Source organism: Pyrgilauda ruficollis, unplaced genomic scaffold, assembly GCF_017590135.1.
Source record: "Pyrgilauda ruficollis isolate IOZ18807 unplaced genomic scaffold, ASM1759013v1 scaffold29, whole genome shotgun sequence".
Classification (NCBI taxonomy): Eukaryota; Metazoa; Chordata; class Aves; order Passeriformes; family Passeridae; genus Pyrgilauda; species Pyrgilauda ruficollis.
The window spans coordinates 8,573,123-8,596,564 of NW_024524266.1; the positions used below are offsets into that span (position 1 = coordinate 8,573,123).

At 40.5% G+C, this 23,442-nt stretch overlaps 1 protein-coding gene across 1 annotated transcript in view; it reads right to left on the bottom strand.

The window, feature by feature from the left end:
* The window catches only part of VEGFD (vascular endothelial growth factor D), a 30,110-nt gene extending 18,962 nt beyond the window's left edge, over window positions 1-11,148 (bottom strand). The window contains exon 1 of the mRNA XM_041472445.1: window positions 10,525-11,148. Coding sequence (XP_041328379.1) covers window positions 10,525-10,614 — 90 coding nt within the window. The 5' untranslated portion in view covers window positions 10,615-11,148. The remainder of the gene's footprint in view (window positions 1-10,524) is intronic.
* Between the last annotated feature and the right edge of the window lie 12,294 nt (window positions 11,149-23,442).

The window sequence follows — 23,442 nt, forward strand, 5'->3', positions numbered from 1 at the left end:
TTCATCACCACAAGAAAATACCAGGGAATTTTGCTTCTGTGTGTGCTACACCTGAAAACAACCTTCTTTTCTCTTCTGAGATGCATTCCCCAAGGTGATTTTAACATAGTGTATAAACTTGTTATAGTTGCAGCCTATCTTGTGGAGATAGAGGTCTTACAGCTCCCTGCCACCCTACAATTATAGAAAAAAAAATCTGATTTTATTATTCTAGTCACCTGAATGAATATGAACTATTTATCTGAGACTCCTCTCATAGATTATGGAGAAAAATAAGGCCACTGGGTGAACATTCTAAAGCCTGTTGAATTAACTGTGCCTCCAAAATGCCTCTTCCTCTCCACTGATGCTGAAGGATGAATTGTCAGATCACCAGCTTAGCTGTAGTGAGGAGACCTGAATCCCACTCAGCTGAGAGCAGTCAAATGAGATTAAATAACCTCTCCTAAACTAAAGCAACTTATGAGGTACACAGATATAACTATCCAGGAAGTGCAGCGCACCAGGGTCAGAAGGACCTGGACTGGCTGAAGGCCAGCACTGCAGAAGAAAGCACTCCATTGCCTGCCTCCAAGCCACAGTGTGCCCAGCCATGCTGTGGCGCCCAGCACACAGACTGTGAGCTGACGTGGCCAGGGAACTTCAAGGGAGCTCCCATGAAAATGTTTGGTTCTCTCTTGGCAGGAAAAATGTCAAGCAGCTCCTGCCATTATGACACCGACACAAAGATCTACATTTTCCTGGTAAGAATGACAAGCTTGCGTGGAGTTTTTGCAGTAAGAACTCTTTTGAGGGTTTTCATTTTTATTAGTAGTATTTTTAGTATTATTGTGTCTCCTATCAGTTTGGAGTCAGGAAAAAACATGAAATGAAGAGATGATATCTAACCTGGTGTCTACAGCCAGAGCAAAATATATGAGAAAAGAGAGGAAGGCATTCATCCAAAGGGAGTACCAAGGAAACAGAAGATATCGCTCAGAGTGACAAGCCATGATTTTTAGGTAGCAGGGGCTCAACCATTGCTGAATTTTATCATAACAAATATAGTCTATAATACAGCATCTTGTATCCTTGGGGTGTTGCATAACAGGTAATAAAATAGTGAGAGAATCTTCTGCAGTTTGAAAACTTGAGGCTTGGACGAGTGACTTACTGCCCTATCAACAAGCAACTGCAGCACCCCATAAATATCCATCATGAGGCATCTAACTCTGCCACATGTCTGACACATATTAGCATGCAGTAATTTTATCATCACTTTGTATTTCATTTCCGAGGAGAGAAAGAGTGCTTCCTTTTCAACAGCTCCAGTAAAATCATACTTTTGATTCTCTGTCAGCTATGAACTTCTGATATATGAAGTTGCATCCCTGGCTATATTCCCTCGGGAAGTATCATTGTACAATATTAGCGCACAAATAATCTATTTTTAATTATAGTGAACATGACCATAGAGAGACAATTAGATATTTTGACTTCCTACTAAAATTATTCTCTGAAACATGATGGGCTTGTCATGGGATTTTTAAGCAGCTATTACAGTCCTTGTTATCTCAAAAGCATGGATGAAATTTCAGGAGCATGCAGTACTTCACCTTCAAAATATTGTAAACAAATACTCAAATCTCTTCTAAAAATGTTTCATATCTCTCAGTGCACTGCTCTGTCCAGATTAACATTCATTTGATCATCACAGTTACAACATTAATAACCTGAAGGGGCATTCTGTTTATAGTGGGGACAAGTTTGGGCACTGTGACACAAATCTCCAGCTGTCACTTTTTAATAAGAGTTTTTCCTCCAGTGAGAGCTGTATTGAAAGCATACAGCTATATTGTCCAAGTATATAGCAAAAAAATACACAAAGGGATGAAACTTCTTCCCTGAAGAGGCTCAAGGACTGAAGAACAGGCACAGGAAAATTTCGCTTCCGTCACCCACAATCTGTTTAAAACATCTCTGCAGTCTGCCTTGAGAGTTAGAGAGTGTTGGCCTTGGCTGTGCATCCTCTCAGGAAAGGGTGACTGTGATCACTCCATCCTGAAGTCTTGTGTGCCATGGCTGCTGGAAGAGAAACTGCATTGAGCCCTGGCCTGTAACAAGAGCAGTGTAGAGCTGCCAGAGCACACAAAGAAGGACTGGCAGATATGTCACTTGTGGGTTTGGGAGGAACAAAAACTGGTCAAACTTATAGTCTGGCCAGGTGTTGCATGAGGTGGCAGAGCGCTGACAGAGACTGTCACATTTATCACTGATATACTTGTGATGTTTGAGGGTCTCTTCTGTCTAAAACCCTGCCAGTACATCGTCTGACTGAGGCACAGGAGGAGGAAGCTCCAGACTGCTCCACCTCATGTTCAATGTGGCAAAAAGTTTCCTCCAGACACACCTTCTTGAGTCTGTCTTCTTGGTCTCCAGTTTAACTTCCACTGAAGAAGGAGACCTAATTACCAATTTTCTAAACTTGGTGGTCAAGGTGGTGATAAAACAGCTTCTACTTTAGCTGAAGATGATATGTTTACACAAGTAAATCATATTAACTTCTCTGGGGCTTCAAGAGAACAGCTGTTTTATATTTTGAATGGCCTTTTGAACTAGAATAGATCTTTTGTGGTGTTACAGCAAACAAATTAGACTTCTTGCACTTTAGTAGCATACTTACATTATAAAAATCCTTGGAGATGAGATATTTTCATTGCTGTATTCTCTCTTGAATAAACCAAAATATTGAAAGCAAATAACTGAAAACATGAGAACTGGACATGGTTTTGTGGAAGCATGAATCTCAGAATATTTCATATAAATTTTTATGTTCAAAGCAGAGACTGATGATATTTTATCAAAATACCTCTCAGAACTATATACTTTTAGCCAGTTAGGTCTTTACACCAAAATGAGGCACTTTTATCAGCCAGAAAATATTTTGAGTATCAGCCACAACTCTCTTTGAACAAATGCTTCTTCCCACAGCCAGGTCTTTTGGCTCTCATAGGAAACATCCTCCAATTGTGATTTTGAAGGTAACAGCATCCACTCCTTGCTGTCAGTAATGGAAAAGCTGGAGTGGTATATGAAAGAAAAGAGTTGGTCTGCCAAGGTATGGATTTTCTTCCTGTTCAAGCCTAGTCAGCTACATTGAGAGTTTACCTTTAGGTCCCTCCTACAGTGATCACGCAAAGAACATTCATAACATCCAGTGTGGTAACTCACTGATATATCCTAAATTCTACTGACAACTTTGGGAGTCTTACAGTACATCTTCTGAGCTTCTGCTAATATGCTTGTTCAGATGGTCTTGCATTGCTGCAATGTGTAGAGGCAGATGGGCTGCTCAATACAGAGCTCAGCTAGAACATTATCACTTCACTGTACACCAGGTTAGGTGCTGGCCCAACACTATGACAGGATGCACACATCAAAAATAGCACACTAAATGTGTTTACAAAGAGCATGTCCAGGCTATAGTCACCGCCCCTTGATATTTGTCCATTCTTTGGAAGTCACTGGGGTTTGGAGAGTGGGTTTGGAATGGCTCAGTAACGGAGACCTGCATGAAACCAAATGACTATGTATTCTTCTAATATTTGAAAATATTTTTTAATGTGATGAAGAGTCCTTCAGTTAGTGCTTTCACTGGTTTTTGGGTTTTCCCCAAGACACTTTAATAAATGTTTTGGAGATATGACTAGCCAATTGGACAGCTGGGTTTCAAAATGTCACTCACAAAGCAAAGCCATTGCCAGCACTGAATGAACTTATGTTACCCCAATCACACGCACACATTTTCCTGGAATTGTAGTTTTCTTGAGTAATATTTCCCTAGCAATTCAGAAAAGTATCCTAACATGGTTTCTGAGTCATGCTGCTAATTAAAGTGAAAAGTTTTGCCTGTCTTTGTGGCACATTCTCTGTGTGCAAAGTGACATATGATATAGTAACATGATGCAACTTTTTTGCAATTCATGGTGACTCAAATAGAATTCCCTGCCCAGCTGCACTCCGGCAGTGACCGCGCTGCAGTCGGTGACCGTGAGCCGTCAAACGCAGCACAGCCTGATTCCCGTGAAAGCCTGGCTCAGGCAATCCCATCCTGACGGGGAGGAAGGTGGTCACCCCTTTCCAAACCCATTCACGTGGTGCCCACACTGGATTACCAAATCCCTGGAGTCCAGCTCCATTCCTCCAAACTCATTGTTTGTGCTCAGTATGACTTTGTGGAAGCAGAAGGACCCTAGATGGCGTCCTACCACCGGCTGAGTGCTCGCGCACCTTAAATCACATTTCGGCAAAAAACATTAAAAAACCCTGTCCTTTACAAAGAAAAGAAACTGATTTTTTCTTAATGCAAGAAAGCTAAAATGGCCTGTGCAGTTGTTCTGCTGTTCATTGGTACGGAAGCCCATATATCATAATGTTAAAAAAATTCTGCTTTTTCAGGCAAAGGGGGTCTGTGCAGCTGTAGTGGGGGCACTCAGCATTTTGTTTGCATTCCTCAAATCCCAGCAAGATGTATGACGATTTGCAAAGCATGCTGGGGAGGTAGGAAGCAGGTGGAGAAGTAGATAAGGGAATGGCACATAGTGAGAGGAATAAGAAATTTCTCAGGAATAAATGTTTCTGTAGGAAAGTTACCATATCAGATTTACTCTCCTGCAGCAGCATAGCTCAGGTCATTTTTCCCCCTCAGCAATATGGTCTCAAAGCCAAGTCCAAGAAAGGGTAAAGGCCAGTTTTGTAACTGGACTTACTTGCCTGGAGAGAAAGGCCTAAAAGAATCACAGATCCCACTGTGTGATAACTATAAAAAGTATTGTACAAGGGTTTTTAGTGGGATTTAGGATGAACGAGTTATCTCCTACAACAACAGTACCTCATTTATTTTTCCCAAATGCTGGTATGGTGTCCCCAGGAGATAAGACACAAGTAAACCTTGTGTGGAATAGTGGCAGCATTGATCAGAACAAAAACTGCAGGCACCATGGCAGAGGTCTCACCAGCCAGAGTTTGCACCAGTTTTTTTTTCCTGTTTGCAGGCATATTTTTTCTCTGCTTGCCTCCTGTGGGAACCTACATTGATACCACCACACCATTGGTTATACACAACACAAATGCCTGGGGGAGGAAAGCACCAGTAGGCTGCAGAAAACAGAAACAAGCAACATTTGCTGAGCCTGACCTGGTGGCTTATTTTGGTTGCTTTCAGACCACTAATTACCAAAATTATGGCCCACTGCCCTCTGAACTTGCCTTCTTGCCTCCCCTTGGTTTCACAGACTTTCAGATGTGAGCTGCAGCTGATGGCAAAGTTTAATTAGTGCTTAATTTCAAACAGCTGATAATTGGGTTTCTCAAATGCTGCATCTGAATAATCTACACAGCCTGGTGTACTTTTCCAAGCTCTGCTCTATCCTCAGACATTAAAATCCTAGCTGAGATGGGCTGGATTGGATCAGCAGCTGAGAGGGATTTTTTTGCTCTTTCTCATGAGCAAGAACTGTTCTTGATAAAGTAGCAGCGTGTTAGTAGTTGCCTTTCCAAACTGATAAGAGCCAAGGACGGATGCTCTGTGGCATGATAACAATACAGGATTGTTCTGTTTGCCTTCAGTGCACCTTGTCAAGGCAGTAGCAGATAAGTCAGAACAAATTGGCTTTCCTCACAACTTTCCTGATAGCTTCTCGCTTCTGAAGGAAAACACAAACAATAATTTCTGCAGGAATGCTGTAAGTATATTTTCGCACATTTTTGGCTCATTGTGCCTATCAGAGATGATAATCACAGAGAATCAAAAGCAGCAGACAAAACTGGGGGAGTGAAATACTTCTGAAAACCACAATGTCATAATATTTGTTTAGAAGTGTTTCCTAACTTTGAAAGGAAGCTGGATTTGAGGATGAAAAGCCTGGTTTAAACAAAGGAATTGTTTCCAATGACATTTCAAGTTTCTTTTTCTAGCAGTTGAGCACTTTGCTGGAATTTCAGGAGTTGCCTTTGAGGAAGAGGTCCCATGACACAGAAGATTGTTAGAATCTAACTGTTCTAGAAACTGAGCAACATTTGCAAGCAGATTTTAGAAAGCTGTGAAGGTCTATCTAAAAACCAGCGTCAGTTATAATTACAGAGACAAAAGCTTACAGCCAGCTCTGCTGCTCAGGTTTCCTCACAGAGCTCTGTTTCAGTTGGACAGACAGACAGACAGACTGCAGCTGGCTCTGGGAGAGGAGATGTAAAGAGCTTCCTGATTTCTTCCGCCCATGGTGTGATGGTTCTCCCGTATTTCCATGCCTTCCCAAGGGCAAGGCATTTTCCACTTAGGTGGTCCAGGGCCTCAGGAGGGTGGGGAAGTGCTGCTTCCCTCTCGCCAGTGGACAAGGACTATGTACCAGCTGTCTTTGGAAAGTGCTTCCCACTCGGTGCAGTTCACAGGGACAGTCGGAGATCAAGGAGATCTGTTTGAGCAAGAGCCACCACTGGAGGCTTGAACAGTGTTTAGTGCAGAAGTAGAAAAGATTTAGCTGAGGAAAAGGAGTGCATGTAACAGAGAGCAGCCATGTTTACCTCCCGGCTAAGCCCACCTGACCCCTTGGTCTTTTGATCAGAAAACAGCTTTATAGTTCACGGACACTCCTCAGGCCTATCCACTGTGGGTTTCTCTCTAACAAAACCAAAGGAGGGTTCAATATGGGGAGAACACCTCTGCAAAAGGAAAAGGTTCCGAGTCTAACTTGGAAGTGACCAGTTGTTCCTTTCTCTTGCCTGTCCCCCAACGCTCTATCAATAATGTGAAGCAGCAGAACTGAGGAGGAAAGCAATGAGATTTTAATTCTCCAAGATCAAAACTTGCTGCCTCATTAGAGAAGCAGCTTTAGTGTTGGAAGACAGAAGCAACTCTGATGGATTGTTGGCTTTTCTTGGCAAAAATTTGCCTCAGCTCTGATGGATATAGGACATAGCTCTTCACATCTAATTTTAAAATTCTGGAAAAAGTAGTTTATGTCTGTTTCTGCTCTAGGAGAGGAAAAATTTGAGGGGGAGAGACAGAGAGACAGTGAAATTTGCGGTTCTCTAGCTGAGAGGTTCCAAAACGTAAGAGACTGTCAGGACAAAAACTTCAATACGGAATTTTTAAAGCATTTCCTGATTAAAAAAAAAAAAAAAAAAAAAAAAACTTAAAAAAATAATCCTCAGTCTTCAGAAAACCCACGTGGAAATCTAATTTTTCCATGAGGACGTTATATATTAGGTTAGCATCCTGAACCAAGCCACTGGAAGGCAAGGGCCACCCTTGACATCAGTTCAGCTCTGGAGCCAAGTCCTGTTGGACACCTGTGTGGCTGTGCTGCCCTGTCTGAGGCTGCCCACTGCTCCCCACCATGAGCCTGTGCTCCAGTTGTGCTTCTGACTGGCAGACATTTGATGTTCAGACTGAAACTTTCCATACCAGATGTCTGCCTCAAAATTATTTTAATAATTTTTTTGCTTTCTCTGTCAAAATGGTTTGACCACAGTGGAGGATGAAGCTCCTCCTTTATCTGTGAAAAAAAATTTTCTACTATGAATCACAGATGTGCACTTTTGACACCTGAGGTGCCTTTTTTTTGCCTTAGATGTGTACACTGCTATCTTTGAAAAAAGTCCACATAGCCCTCCCAGGGCTTTGCAGCAGTCGGGTCCTGTGCTGGTTCCATTCAGGAGCAGAGCAGGACCTGGGTGCAGGCCACCCATGGGTGCAGATCCAGCCTATGGGGCTGAGAGCACAGGACCTGCCCTTCTTCCCCCCCAGGCCACAGGGGTCTGGCATCCAGGGACAGGAACTGCTGGATTTGCCTGTGGGAGGGAAGGAAATGAATACTCATGGAAGAGGGCAAGGCTTGGCCAAGGAGGCTGAGATCATCTTTGGAGATCAGAACAAGAAATGGGTCAGGAAAAGGAAAGTTGGGGCAGTTAAAACCACAAGGACAAAGAAGGAAGCTATGGATGGAGAAGGGAAGTGGAAGCCATGGTCAGATATGACTGGAAAACAAAAGTGTCCATTAGGGCTGTCTGAGGAACTTGGACAAAACTCCTTAGGGTCTGCGAGAGAAGAAGGATGTCCCCATCCAGGAGGAAGCAAGTGGGAAGGAGGGTGACACTTGGATAGCACAAAAAAAGAGACCAGTTGGAAAGTGAGTCCCTGAGTCCTGGAGGTGAGGGAACAAAGGTCAAGTGGTGGGAGTAGAACAGGGAATGGAGGAAGAAGGAAGAGCTCCAACAGGCGAGGAATACATGTACGTGGTGGGGAAAAGGGGTTCATGTGCTCAAAAGAGGATGGAGTTTTTGAAGGGTTAGGAAGAGCCAGCTGCCATGGAGATGCTAGATCACAGCAGATTGTACATAAGCTTTTTAACATTCATGCCTTTAATCAGGATATTTGAAGAGGGAAAAGAGAGAATTTAAACCCTTAGCCCCGTGAAACTCTTGCATGATACCACACTGACGCCACCTGATGGTTTGAAGCAGAAACAGTTTTAAAATTTCAGGTGTCCTGGACAGAGCTCACCTAACTTGGATTCATATAACAGGGGGCAGAGCAGGTTGCTGGTGCTTAACCCTTCCTAGGTCTCATCAGCTGTGTATTAGCTGCATCCTGACCTGTGGGTTTTATCCAGGCAATGCTGCTCTTGATCTCAAAGAACTTTGGGAAAAAAAAAAGGTAGGGTAAGTGAATGCAATACATCATTTCTGTGTACTGTAAATTCAATTTGAGGTGCAAATGGTAAAAATAATCATAACCCTGTGTACCATCCAACACTGTAAAATGAAGCACATTTTGTGGTATATTTCCACATGTGTACACACACAGAAGCCCACAGGTCATACAGGAGAAACAACCCAGAGAGCTAACACTCTATGTAGAACATTAAAAGAAAAACAAATGGTTTAGCAAAAATCTCTGTCTATACCAAAAGAGCCAGAACAAGCAGTCTTTTCTTTCTGGCAATCAGCAGCCAATGCAAATGAAATACAGCATTTGAGTGTGATACCTTTTTGAGTGTGACTGGTAAGATTCCTTTAAGATAGTCTTGGAAACTCTCAGTGAGTTGTTTCAAGAACAGTAGCCTGTGGCTAAGCTGGCTGCTTGACAGTGGTAACCAAATTTCAGAGAAAATAATCACAATTGTACCTATGTTCATGGACAGTCCTATCACAGTGAATGAACTGTAAGCCAGTATAAGCTAGCAAGAAGAGCTCTTGCATTTACTCTAGCCAAAGTGGATATGGATTCAAAGTTTACAGTTAAAGGGCTTTCTAGTGGTTTTACTATTGTGCTGAATAAACTTGTGTCCCACATGTGGCTAGAATTATCACCCCTACCAATTATGAAATGGTTACTGTTCTGTGTTAGAAAGCACGTTCTGGTTTAAACAAAGTGATTCCTACAGGTACAAAACCAGTGATTTGTCATGCAATGCACAAAGTTAATGTATTAAACAAGCCTTGTTGCTCTGCTCCTAATGCCTTCAAAGAATTGATTGCTGAGGTTGTAAATTAAAAGCTTGTGAGCAGTCAGCAGGCATCAGTCATCCTGAGGCACACACTGCTCACCACTGCTGACTTACTGGGCTGGCAACAGCAGTCTGCAATTAGGCACACAACTTAGCATTTCTTTCCTAAAGCACAGGTCAGCGTGCAGCAGCTCACAGACTAGTGTGTGGTCATTGCTTGCAAGCAGGAGGTTTTCTGAAGTGGAAAAAAAAAATATTAGCTTGTTTTGCTCTGCTAGTGAAAAACAAATAATTTGTTCTGGACCACACAGTGAATTAATCATTTTTGGACAGACTGCACATGTAGAAACTTGTTCCAGATTTTGTTCTGATTTTGCTAAATGATTGTCCTGGATGTTCTCACATTGTCTCAAAGCCAGATCTGAAAAATCCTACTCTCATGGTGAGGCTTCAACTTAAATTTTGTTTCATGTACTATATTCAGAAGAAAAGTTAGTTTCCAGGCAATGTGCTCTATTATTACTAGTTGCTGTTTATTTTAAAATCCTATGTAACCTTTTCTAATGAAGGAAAAGAAAAATGTTTCTCTGATATCTGCCAAACAAGTGAACAACTGATGAACACGTGTTCTTACAGGGAAAATTTCAATGCCAGCATACTAATTCCTGCAATTATAAATACATGAAATAAAAAGTGTATTTACCAAGTATTCTAAATACTCTGACTTGTGCTTCTTTTTCAGATTTTTCTTTTATTTTTCATAACTGAAATAAAAATTTTAACTGAAGAACAAATTATACAACAAGTACTTAATAACTAGTAAAAAAGTAATAAAATATTAAACAGAGAATATGGATTTAAATTCCTTGTAGATTCATTTTCCTCTATGGCTGCTAAACATCTTTGCAACTAAACCATCACCAAACAAAAAACAACAATCCATTACAAAACAGCAAGAAACCTACTACCGTGCACATTAAATGCAGCTAATTCTGGACATTTGTATTATTAAGAATTGCAGTAAATAAAGTTCACTTACTTTCACAGAACCATTCTCATAGTCAGATCCTTGCAGCAGATGTAGAAAAGAAATTATGAAAATATTCACAGTTGCCCACGGTTTGTACATTCTGATGTTTAAAATCCACAGGTTACTGCGCAGTCGTTGTTGTGCAGCTGGAAGTGTCTGTTTCAAAAGGCATTTCTCTACCACCAACACAGAAAAGCTTCCAGAATTTCTCTCATAAACTCACAAAGGATTCCAGCATCTGAGGGTAAATATCTGTCTCTTTGCTGCTCAAAACAATTATAAGTTCCTCTAGAGAATGTAATTTCTTAAAGCAGATCTTAGATACACTTGAAATAAAATCATGATAAGGTTTTAAACAGATATATATCTGTATGTGTACACATACACACTCACAAGCGATCAGGTATGGATTCCAGTTAGTGAAGTTAATATATCTTCCATCAAGACACAAGGAGACATTCAAAATCCATCTGTGGTCCAGAACATGTAAGAAATCTGCTCGATTCTGTGCTCGGTGTTACAGCAGGCTTTTAAGATGGTAGTGCAATGGCCAGTGTTTTGAGCCGAGAGCTGTAATCCAACTCTGTATGAAAACTTTTTTCACAACCTTCATGGAAGCCTGCAGAAGCATGTGTCTTAAATCTGATACAGACTTTGGCAGTAACACAGGCAAATTTTGGCTCAAATCCCATTTTCTTCCTACCAATAGCATAGCAGTTTTTAAACTAACTGATGCAATCTAGACTCCCATTATTTTAAAGGAGATTACCTGAAACATGAAACTTTAGCACACGTTCTTACACCACACACATATTTTATGTTACTTGTCTGAAAGAAAAAAAAAAAAGAGGGTGGGAAAAGAAAAGAGAAAGACTTTCTTTCATGTGTTCTAACTTATGTGTCAGAGGGGTTTCTGAATAAATTTTAAAAAGCAAAGTTAAAAATTATCTCTGACAACAAACAAGATTTTGATTTTTTGAAAGAAATCTAATGAAGCTGCAGTATAAAAGGACAAAATCTCTTTTTATTGCAACAAAACACAAGCAGCATTTCTGCTCCAAGATAAGTATGTATTTTCTCTGTATATTTCTGCAGTTTAAAACAGAGATTTAAAAACAGAAATCAATCATTTAAAATTATAGTGTGGACAAAGACTCCAATAATTATATTTGTTAAATCTATATTGCTGTACTCGTATATCTATTGTGTTCAGGAGAATAGTTCCACTCTCACAGGTTTTAGTGTTTGCAGAATCAGACTCCACAATTGTTAATGTAAAACAGTCAAGTACATAATACTTCAGAGTCCTGGTCTCCTACCTTTGATGCCCAAACAAATGCTGTCTTAAATACAAGTTACACTTCTCTACTTAGCATTAGGTTGAATAATTTCTTCTTCAGTATTGACCACAAATGGACCTTAGCAAGAAAATTATTTTAATCCAGTCTTTCCAGTTGTTGTCTGTTAACTGTCATTAGGTTTAAAAATATATATATATATATAACTCTATTATTTTTTAGCTTTGTCTTTTCCCACTTGTGAAAGCAATCTATTTCTCTTTTTTTTCTTCCTCCCGCTGCCACCCCACACGCCACACAAGGACAGCAGGAATTTCACCTCTTTGAAATGAGAGTGAAAAAGCTGCTTTGTCAGTGTACCTGCTGCTCCCCCTCACACCTCCCCTGCACCCAGCTGCCAGAGATATTCACACAGTTTTGCACAGCCCACGCTACGAGGGCCATCCTGTGTCTGTACTGTAGGTAATAATTAGCATTCTTTAAACTATTTCATTCATCATTTTAAATTATTGTGTTATCTAAAGCTTATGTACAGCCCCCTTGAGCTCATTTAATGTCTCTGGTTTGCTTCTGATAGTAATGTCCATCTCCTTGCAGGAGCTGCAAGCCTGCTAAAAGGAATGGATATGCCTCAGCCTCGGATGCACAGCTTCCGAGTAAGAGATCAAACCAAAAATAACCTCTGTGGGCTCAGGACTACATGAAAATAACTTTATATCAACCTGTACTTAGCTGGAGGGAGTGTCTGGCCATACTCACCTCTCATCTATGGGATCATTTGGAGCACAGACCCAGAGCCACGGGAGAGTCAAGAAGTAATTTGTGCCTCCACAGCTCAGAGCCTGGTGATGGGATCCTTACACAGCCTGCCCCCAGCACTGTTCAGGGATGAGCTGCTCTGTTCCCTGGTAGGGCTGGTGCCAAATGCCCCAAACTGCCCTTCAGGGACCCTAAGCAATCTAGCATTAGAAAATTAAGGCTGTTTGGTTTGGAAATGTTGGAGAGAAACACCTCTGTAGTATTTTCTGTATGTTGTAGTTCATCGCTGTGACTTACCAAATCCAGCTCTGAATTACAAATTATAACGTTTGGAAAGAGCGGGTCTGTATCTTTCTCAAAGCAAACCATTCATCAGAAAGGGTCACCCAGCTCTGGCTTCAGGGGGCTTTTTGGCAGGAAGGCTGAACTGACCCTCAGGCACTGAATCAAACTCCTTTATACAAGAGCAAGTGAGATGCTGCAGGCAGAACACAAAAAGTACCTAGTCTCTCCCTTAGGACTCAGACACAAAGACTAGCAAATAGAGAAAAAAATTCTCTTGTTAGCTGCAGAGGACTCTGAAGCTGGCTCAAAGCTGTTGTGATAGCAAAGGCAAAGCAAGAGACACCAGCTGATAGGACAGGAGAGCAACTCAGATAATGAATTTCTAGGAAACTTTTTTCACCATCTGTATCACTGTGCCCATCCCATTCCCTATAGTTCTTGTGTCTCTCCTCAGTTCCTGATAAGAATCAGTTCTCCCTTCAGCACCACCTCAGCTCTGCCCCTTACACAGCTTTCTTGTGATTTTTTCCTGCCTAGTGTTTGAGAAGAATTTAAATACTTTTGTGTTGGAGCTCAAATCTCAGAAGTGTGATGAGATTATATTGCAGACTGCCTGCCACAGCAGTGAACAGACTTGCTGTCTGGCCAGACACGTCTGTTTTCATTTAATTTATGAACATAAGTTAACAATACATACACTCTAGTTTCTTCTTTTATCTCAGTTAGCTGTTGTAGAACCACCTGCTCAGTTCTGTGCAGGGTTTGGGGTTTGTATTTCTTTTGAAATCTAGCACTGTCTAAAAAGAGGCTTAAATAAAATTTATATGACTATTTAAATTACTTTTGTAACTGAATAATTAGCTCCACAGACATCAGAAATGCTAAATACTGCACAATGAACTGAAATTTCAAACATTTATGCCTCCTTTGGGTAAGCAGCTAATACATTAATATTGTGGCAGAGTCAGATCTTCACAAGAAAAGCTTAAAGTTTTGTTTAGTTAAATCTGTTTCTAATGTTGGTCAACACTGATGTCTGAAATGGATGAACAATATAGATTAAAACTTTAAAACTATTTATCTACAGGCATTATGTATGATTTTTTTCAATAACATTTGGAGTATGAGTCTTTCTTCCAAAGTAATAGTCTCACATTGCACAGAAACATGGAATCACTGATTCCTATTGTCTGTTTTAGTGATGGAAGAGAATATATAAATGACCCAGAACTTGGTAAATGAATGGATCATAATTTATTGGCATTTTTATGATAGGATAGACAGACCAAGTGCAGTATATTTACTAGAACTCCTCACCATGATGCATTGGGTGTTCTATATTTGGACTGTGCTGCGCGTAAAGAGAAATAAGGCCCGTACAAATGACTAAAACTAAAAACCAGCACCCAAGGAACAGAAGAATTTCCTGACAGTGCTGAGCAACTCATGTTCTTCAAGCTCAAATCTTTTCAGGTGAGAGAGTAAATTCCTTCAGTAATCTGAAAAGAACTTAGACCTGCAGAAAGGCCCGTACTAGTGTCATTATTAGCCAGAAAAAATAAAAAGGGAACACCTTAAACAAACAAAAAATCTTCATTTGGAAAAATGTAACAAAACACCAAAGGAAGATATTTCAGGCTTTTAACACAAGAGTAAGCCATAAATCAATAGGACTGCTTAGATCAGGGAAGGTTTGTGAGGATATGCCCTAAATAAACTCCAACTGATAAACTTAAATTGATCAGTTTGCAAAGTTGAAATTGGAGATAAATAAAGGAAGTTCATAGCCTTTACTTCAAACACAGTATTGTTTCACCAGCTACTTCAGGCTTGAAAACTCCACACCATTAGAAGTTTCAGTATGGCACAATGTTCAGAATAACGTAATTCCCAGTGAAGGTCATTAAGTATTTTCAAGATGATTCTATAAGTAGATCTGTACATTCCCTCTAACTAATCCATACACAGAGGAACTTGTTTTCTTGAAAACTACATAGAAAAAGAAAGACTGGGAGAGTATATAAAATATTGCAAACTTAGATTTAATAAAGCACTCATGACATAGCAGTTATATGACAATCCGGTCACTTAGTACACATTATTAAACTAATTATCAAGTAATTATTAAATTGAAAACATTTTTTTAAATAAAGCAGCATTTCTTAAAATGCCTATCGGCATAATAAATTTCTGTGAAATAGCAGAATGTTTAAATATCACACCAATGCTAAGCTGGATTGATAAAATTTAGGGAAAAAAAAAGAAAAAACCCATGCACAGAATCTCAGATTCAGAGCTTGAGGAGACTCTGCCAAAGCTGGGCAAGTGGAGTGATGGGGACAGCCCCACAGAGCCAGATCCAGAGCCATCCCTCTCACCAGCCCCAGCACTGCTTCATCTCCTCAGGTTATTCTTTAGTTGCCTTTAAATTAGATCATTTTATTGTCTGCTTGCTGCAGCAAAGCTGGAGCTCACAGCAGGATGCAAAACCAGCCAGGGAAGAGGGGAAATCCCACTGGGTGCCTCTGCTGCGCTCCAGGCTGCGCTGGCTGAACTGCTATCCACACCTTCATCTAGCTGGCTGAAAGTTCACCTGGGAATGTTTGCACAGGCTACAAACACACCCTGGGCTGAAGGGCAGGCTAAGTCCCAGCTCTCCACAGCATCCCCTGGCTCAGTCCTCCCCTGCTCCAGGGAGGGACGCCCTTGTTAATGGAGGAGCGCTGTCAGCAAAAGGCAGATACAAATCACAAACAAACACTGTTTGTTGAGCTTTTGAGAGATGTAAACACTGTGTAGCTGCTCTGTTTTTGAGTAGGTTCTGCCTCAACCTCGTGAAGAGCACAGCTGCCTTGTTACCCTTCACAAGTTCACATTTGTGATGTCTGAAGCATGGAAAGACAGAAAAACTCTCTGGGGCATGGCTGATGTGCTGAGCAACAGCTTTATATCAAGTGTGAAGAAACTTCTGCTTCTTTTTTTCAGCACTTCCTTTGTGTCTGTTTGAGTTACTCCAACTTCTAAGAAGTCTAACCTACACAGAGATACATGATCCAGAGAGCAAGAGCTCTCTCTGGATTCCTGTTATTCATATTTATCTATTTATAATGGGAGCTCTGTGTCTGCTTGTCTTCACATTCATCTGTGTTTACATACCTGTTAATGAGGGCACAACTGAAGCAATAATCAAACTTTAATTACAAAGGTGTGTATAGCTTTCATAAGCCTTTGTTTCACTTGTTATTTTATAAGTTCTCATTTTTTTCTACAGAGAAGTGGGAGAAGCTGAACATAAAGATAAAACAGGCCTTGCAGTTAAGGAGAAGAAAGGGAAATGAAAGGTGGGGAGGTAGGGGATAGGTGAAACAGAAGAGAGAGGAGGAAGGAGAGGAGGAACTCTGACTGGATGATATCCTTCACATCTCCCATTGACTGTAGCCCGGCCCTTGCCTGCAGACTGTGAAGCACTGGCTGGTGTTCAGGTACACCTGAGAATCACTGCTTGTTCAAGTCAGGTCTGAAACAGTTCACAAAGCCAAAGCAGGAAGCAGTTACCAAGAGGATGGATTCAACATCCAGAGTTCCATGGCTACATTCAGTCTGAGGCTTCATCCTCAGCTACTGTACAGCAAGAAAGGGAAGTGTAACTGCCAAGCACAGTGAGTATCCAGACTACTGAATCCTGAAGATGTTGCAAGCAAAGCAGATGAACTCACGGGTTCTCATAAGGAAGAAAATAATACATTCTCATTTTCTCCAGCACACGTGGCACTGTTGCTAAATTAGCCTTGGGAATTGAGGTATGCACAGCTTGCACCAACTTGTGTAACTGAACAGACTTTTGCTGCACTGTACACATCAAGCCCAGAATTTCTCAAGAGAAAGATGTGACTGCAGGTGATATCAACATCCTTAACCTGGCAGTCTCTGGTGATGTCTTGAGCCAGTTCACATGGCAGAGCAACATTACGGCTTGTACTTCAAACATTTACTTTCTTCTCATCCAGTGGAGCCTCACAACAATATAATTCAAGTGACTGTAGAGTGGATGGTGCCAGAAGAGCAGCTACAAGACATCAAGGAAACATCTTTTACATGAGAATATCCTCATTTATTCTAGAGACTGTTGCATTCTCAGAGGTCAAGAAGCAAGTATATGTTATGGGACTGGAGAGTTAAAGCAATTTTGTGCAAGAACATTTTTCTGAAGAAGTTGTTACCACACAATCACCTTCAAATGCTTCTGGAGAGCTTCACCCATCTCATCACAACACTCCTTGAGGTAAGGCAGACTTTGTGACAGGAGTGGAAAATGCAAGATTAGTTTCATCTTTGCAATTCACACACCAGGCTAGAATTTGCCACAGGCTCCCATAAGCAGCTGGTGGAACTGTTGGCATAACTTTGTCTATCAGAACAGAATATAAATAGTCTCACAGTCACATCTACTCACAATTAGCTTTTGGACTTTTTCTGGACTTTATAATCATATCCAGTCTGCTTTAAAAAAGTTCTTGGTTAAATGCAATGCAGAATACTTCAAGTGCCTGGCCAAGTTCCAAAGCTCATATTTTTTATGCTTCCTATTCTGTTGTCTTTTCAGGGAGATGTGGCCATGCATTAAGAAGAAACAATGCCCTGGGAACAGTTTCTGTGCCAGAGCCCCAGACTCTTAACCCAGCGAGTACAGCCAGAGGATGCTTGAAAACATCCTGCCCCTCAAGGCCAGCAAGGAACTCCAAGGCTAAGCCCCACACAAGACAGCTTAAAGGTACCTTTAGTCACCCTCCCTGCCTCTTTCTGTTTTCATTGAACACAAAGCAGCTTTTTGTAGGAACTGTCAGCATTAAAAAGTCTTAGGAACAACTGCCTTTGCCCAGAATTTCTCCTAAGCAGAGTCTTCTGCTCCTCCTATAGCTATTTTCACAAATAAAGGCTACTAAGTGATCAGAGAAATCAGAGAAGTAGGCAGAGAAGTTAAAACATTCAGAGGCAGAAAATTTTGTTACAAGTCCAAGGATAACTGAAACAACATTGTGGGAAGCAGGACAGCAAGAAGGTGATAAGGAAGGAATTTATACCTTCATTTTCTATAGGTGATTTCCCTACTTACTTCTGTAGCACCCTGAAGTGACATCCTTGGAGCAATATGTACATACATAGCAGATGGTCAGAGAACCAGTACAGGGTTTAGAATAATTCTCCATGTAGGGAACACCCCAAAAGTGTGCACACAGCTATTGCAAAGCACTGAAAGTTAATTTCAGGACTTATACATATCTGAGGATACTTTAGGGTAACAAAAGTTCAGTAATATGAAAATAAAACCCTTCTGGTGCAACTTAGAGTTTGAGGATGAAATGGGTATTATTTACATTTTGTTTTGCTGCTTTGACACTCTCAGATACTAGGCCAATTAAAGGACAAATCACCTCCCTAACATCAGCAGGGGAGAATAGATGAGAACTCTGTTGAATGTTTAGATAAGAAAATGTAAGCTTCAAAGTGTGTATATTGCAAAGTTCATCTCTAGCTCTAATAGGAGGATTTTTTGACACTTAAAACACAAAAGCCGTTCTGTGTTTTTACAAGAAACCCACCTCTTTTTATTACATCCTAATGCTATCAATAATGTGTAAGCATAAACACAGTTTGTCAGTCTCACCCTATATATTTCCCATTGAGGACAAAACAAAAGATGGCTTGGCTAGCTGACCCTTCTGCAGAGTTTTCATCCCCACGTTGTTTGTGCTGCTCCAGCTCTGCCTGCATACAAGATCCAATGAACATTTCAGATCCATCCTCCTGTGTCCAGTCACCTGTGTGAAACAAACTACTTATCTCTCACGCCCATCCACTGCAGACATCAGGTCCAGGGTTCAGGTGCCCTCAAGGGTTCTCAAAGGACAGGAGGTGCCCTGAAGCAGCTGAGAGTGCCCTGACATTCATTCATTCATCTTGGAGCCTGCTGGTCTCACCCAATGCAAACTTGGTTTTCTCTGGGTGAGACTGCTGCCCCCACCTCTGCCCACAATGTAGGAGTCTGCACTTCTGCTCAGGTGGCACAGAAAGCTGGATGGGTCCCCCACCAGTGTAGAGGAGAAGAGTTCACTTGGCCATATGAACTGTAAGGTTTTACCCAGAGGGTTTTATAATGTCACAAGAGTTCTGACAGACCTCCTTATCCATCTGGGAATTACCCTCTTGCTGGTATTTGATGAATATACCATGAACTTAAGCCTCCAGCACTGCCTTTTGGCCAGGGTATTCATAACAAAATCCTCCAAGTCCAGAAGGGCAGCCAGAGAAAAGAAAGCAAACCTACGCTGCTTAAAAGAAAAGGGGAAAGACAAGAACCAAGTGAAATAATGAGATATTTATTCTTCAGTCCATATCAACTGCTGTATTATTCTTTAAACACAGTGGGGAAATTTTATATAAAAATTTCTGATTAAAAAAAAAGGAACACTATTTAGATACTGAAACAGGAGTTACTTATTTAAAGGGAAAAAATTATAAATAAATAAATAAAAAACAAAGAAAACGGGCAGACACGAGTCCAAAGGAAATTAAACCTTAATTACTCAAAAGCTCTCTGGGAATAGATCACTGCTGTAACATGTTGAAAAACAATAATCGTTAACTTTATATCAAACTTTCAACAGGTTTTAAAACACTGAAACAAAGCCCCATAATGTGCTCTATCTAAATGTACCTGCATCTTCAATTCTAGCTGTTCTGATCCCTTCAGTTTGACAGAAAATGTTCAGTAACAGTCTTCAAGCAGGCAAGATTTTAAAGAGCTGAAGATGTTGAAAAATCTTTGCAGGCTCCATGAGAGAAACTAAAAAGCATATTTTAATCCAATAAGCAGGATTTAATAAATTTATTTTTTCTGGGAATTGACTGGGAACTAAGAATATCTGTAGACTGTTAGATATTAAAGAGGCTGTGACAGAGGGTTGAGTATTGGATCTCTGCTCCTCTGCCGTGAGTCACAGTTACCTTGCTCCATGGTCCTGTTTTGGACCACTGTAGTTAGCTCACTCCAAAGCAACACCCAGGTATGGTTCTGGCAACAGATCATTCCAGAGATTTCTTTCCAAGGCTGAAGCAAGGGGATTCCCTGATTTCCCTCACACAGAGCTTTACAAGCAGGCTTTGCTTCTTCAAACATGCACAAGTGTCTTCCTGCCATGCCCCAAGGCATGGTACATGCATAATTATGATCTAATAATTAAGTCATTAAGGATAATAATGTTTAAAAAGTATTTTAAAAGGGATAGTTATTTCTTAAAGCCACGGGAACATCACATGGAGCTTAGAGGAGATGTCTGGCCAAAAGCTCCATAGCCCAGATTCAGACAAGTTGCTGTCAGTCCTGATGGGGTGGCCTGAAGCACTCTGGACACAAGTGTTTTGTCCTCAGGGGGAGATCCTGTCCTTCTTTTACCCAAAATCCTACAAATAGTCAAAGGCTTGAGGCTTATAAAACATACCTCAAGCCATATCAGCCTTATAAGACCCCTGAGGCTTATGAAATATGTGCTATTAGGAATGTTCTGGGCAGATCTGAATCTTCACTGGCCTTTGATACAAGCAATGTTACTTGATGATACTTCCCTGATTTTAATTATCTTCTGCAATTGAGGGACAAAAGCAAATACGCAAACTCATTTCAGTAGACAATTATTTAGGAATCTTTCTGCCAAGCTGGACTTCACAGACAGAATATTTCTCTGACATGCATGATACCCCACCCACCATTTTTCTGCCTACAATAAAGAGCACTCAGCATAAAAGGAAGCAGAGCACAGAAAAAGATCAGATGAGACAGAGGGTGAGAGGATCCCATCACGATGTAGATTCATCAAGAATCATAATGACTGACTGAGGCTGTCTGCTTTGCTTCCCCAAAGAGACACTATTTCCCTGTTACAGTCTTACAGAAATTCCCCAAGGCTGGAAAAGTAGGCCAGACACAAAAGAAACTCATCTGGAGAATAGTTAACATGCTAAGTGTAACTACAGACCTATTATTGTTGTCCTTTTGTCCTATTTTTGGGAAAAGGGGCTTTGTTCCAGGATAGCTAAATTTTTTTAATGGCAAAAGACATTTAAAAGAAATGATCAGTGCAGATGAAACTGGTGATGTCAAAGAAAAGCTCCCCTTCACAATTCCAACCTCAAAATTAATGCAGAGGCTGAAGGATTGATGTGAATCATAAAAATTAAGAAAAATGTGGCCAATAAATGAAAGACACAACCATTATGAAATATTTAGGAGCTTTCTGATCTAAAATACTGAGAGCAGGTTTGTAAATTTATACTAAGTCTTCAAGGAGGTGTCAGGAAGGTGATGCACCAACAGTTATGGCTTATGGCAACAATGTCAGCAACTCTCATCCTACATCTTATTCAGAAATGTCCTTCAGGCCACAATCATTAGGGCAGAAATACTTTGTCCCCAAACTGAGCACTCTGTCAGTCAATACACTATGGTGAACTTCAAGTTTTTGTTTCCCTTCATCAGGATCTTTGAATAAAAAAGACATTTAAATAAGAAAGGAAATGCAGGAATTTCAGAAATATTTATGTTACTCTTACAATCCATTTAAAATCCTTACAAGAAGGTTTTTTCCCTTGAATACATTCAGATTGACTCTTTCTTAGTGTTGACTGAAATAAGGTTTTTTTCTCTCTACTTTTAAGACAGATATGAGCAACCAGCCTTTTCTCAAACACCAGATATAAAGGATGGCCCCAAATCTTTTGTTGTTTCATGGACTACTGGTCTTCACTGTCTCTCCATCTCCATTTAACCATTAAATACCATTTGCAAAGCCACATATAGAACTTTTTTATGTAGTAATCTGAAATTTTAGTACATCAAGAGTGCCTTTTTTATAAAGGGCATATACACTCCTTGGAGAATTTATTTTCTCCTGTCCTTTCTAAGAATTCTAAAAGTTGCACATCATTAGTACAACTTTGCCAAAATATTGAACTTCTGACTTTATATGAGATCATTTTTCCTTTCCTCACTTTTCAAAGGGATGGCTGGAAACATCAATGTTGTGATATGAAAGATCATTTCTGATTACACATAAATGTAGTTTCTATGGCCTGTTGCTGGACTGTCAATTGCTGTCTTCATGGTTAAATGACAGAGCTTTGTCTATAGTCCCAGACACTGAAGTCAGTTTACAAAAAGGGGGAAAGCTAGCTATATAAAGATAGATTACATATGTAAAATATGTTGCTATTTTTATATAAATTGCTTACAAAAGATTTGCAGAGTAGCATCAAAGACAATTACATAAATGTTCACAGGCATTTTTTTTTTTATTATGAACACTGTTATTTTTTGTAAATCAAAATGTTTCAAAAGACTAAATACATATTACATGTCTTTCACTCATAAATACAGCCAGATCAGATAAGAAATATTTTCCATTGCTAACCTGGGCCAAGAATGCTAACTAACAGCACAGTTCACAAGGGTCTCTCTGAAAATAGCTGTTCTAAATATGTGGTTAGATTAGGCTGTCTAAACATTTGTAAGAGCTCAAGGAAAGCTATCTGGAAAGGCTATCTTTCATTTCTAATTGTAATATTTTCATAGGGTATGACTTTTATTGGCTACCACATTTAATCCCCATTGACTCTGCTTCCCTTCTTCTAGTACTGAGGATTAAGCAATAATTCCCACCATCTTGAGACACACAGACCAGACCAATTAAACTGTAACACACATATTGAAATTCTGATTACTGCTTCATGTTTTGGTTGGAAGTATTGAGCAGACTTACAGATTGCCCTAAATCTCATTGCAAGGGAATAAGAACTGCAGACATGAACATGGAAAAACTGTCCCTGTATTCTGATCATCCTATTTATCCATTCACGAAGAGAGCACAGGAGAGCTGAGCAGCCACATGCTGCAATACAACATCTAGGTCACTCTGCTGGGTCGGGTACTGTCAGGGGCACATTTTCTCTCTGGCACATTTTTCCTCTTGGTTGCTCTCTCTGGGCGGCCCCTGCCTTCCCCAACAATGTGCAGCACACAGCCCCACAGAGATAAAAGGGTGGAGAGCACTGGGTCCTACATCAGCTCCAGCAGGTGGGAGAACAGATCTGATAGATAACATTGAGCATGTAAATAATAATCTCATCATACAAACCTCTTCTGTGGGCATTTTTCTTTAAAGCGTGGTGGTGTCAACAGTGCTCAGACACTGAAGAGGAAATGAAAGCACTAAGCTGTCAAAACACCAGCACGTTGTTCTGCTCAGCCACAGACTTTTGTTGTTTTTATTAAGTGCATCTCACATACTTGCAAATCTTGTCATCTTGCCGTTTGCCACAAATCTTGTCATCTTGGCGTGTGCCAGAGTGCTGCTTTTGGAGAGTTGAACAGAAGCTTCAAGGAGAGTTGAATACAGATTTACCAACCATACACAGTGCCAGGCATGGTATGAATAAAGGTTATCAGCACTGGTGTATGTACAATGAGACACAAACCCCAGGTTTAATATAAAAAGTTTTAGGAAACAGATAGAAAGGACATCACTGCACTGAA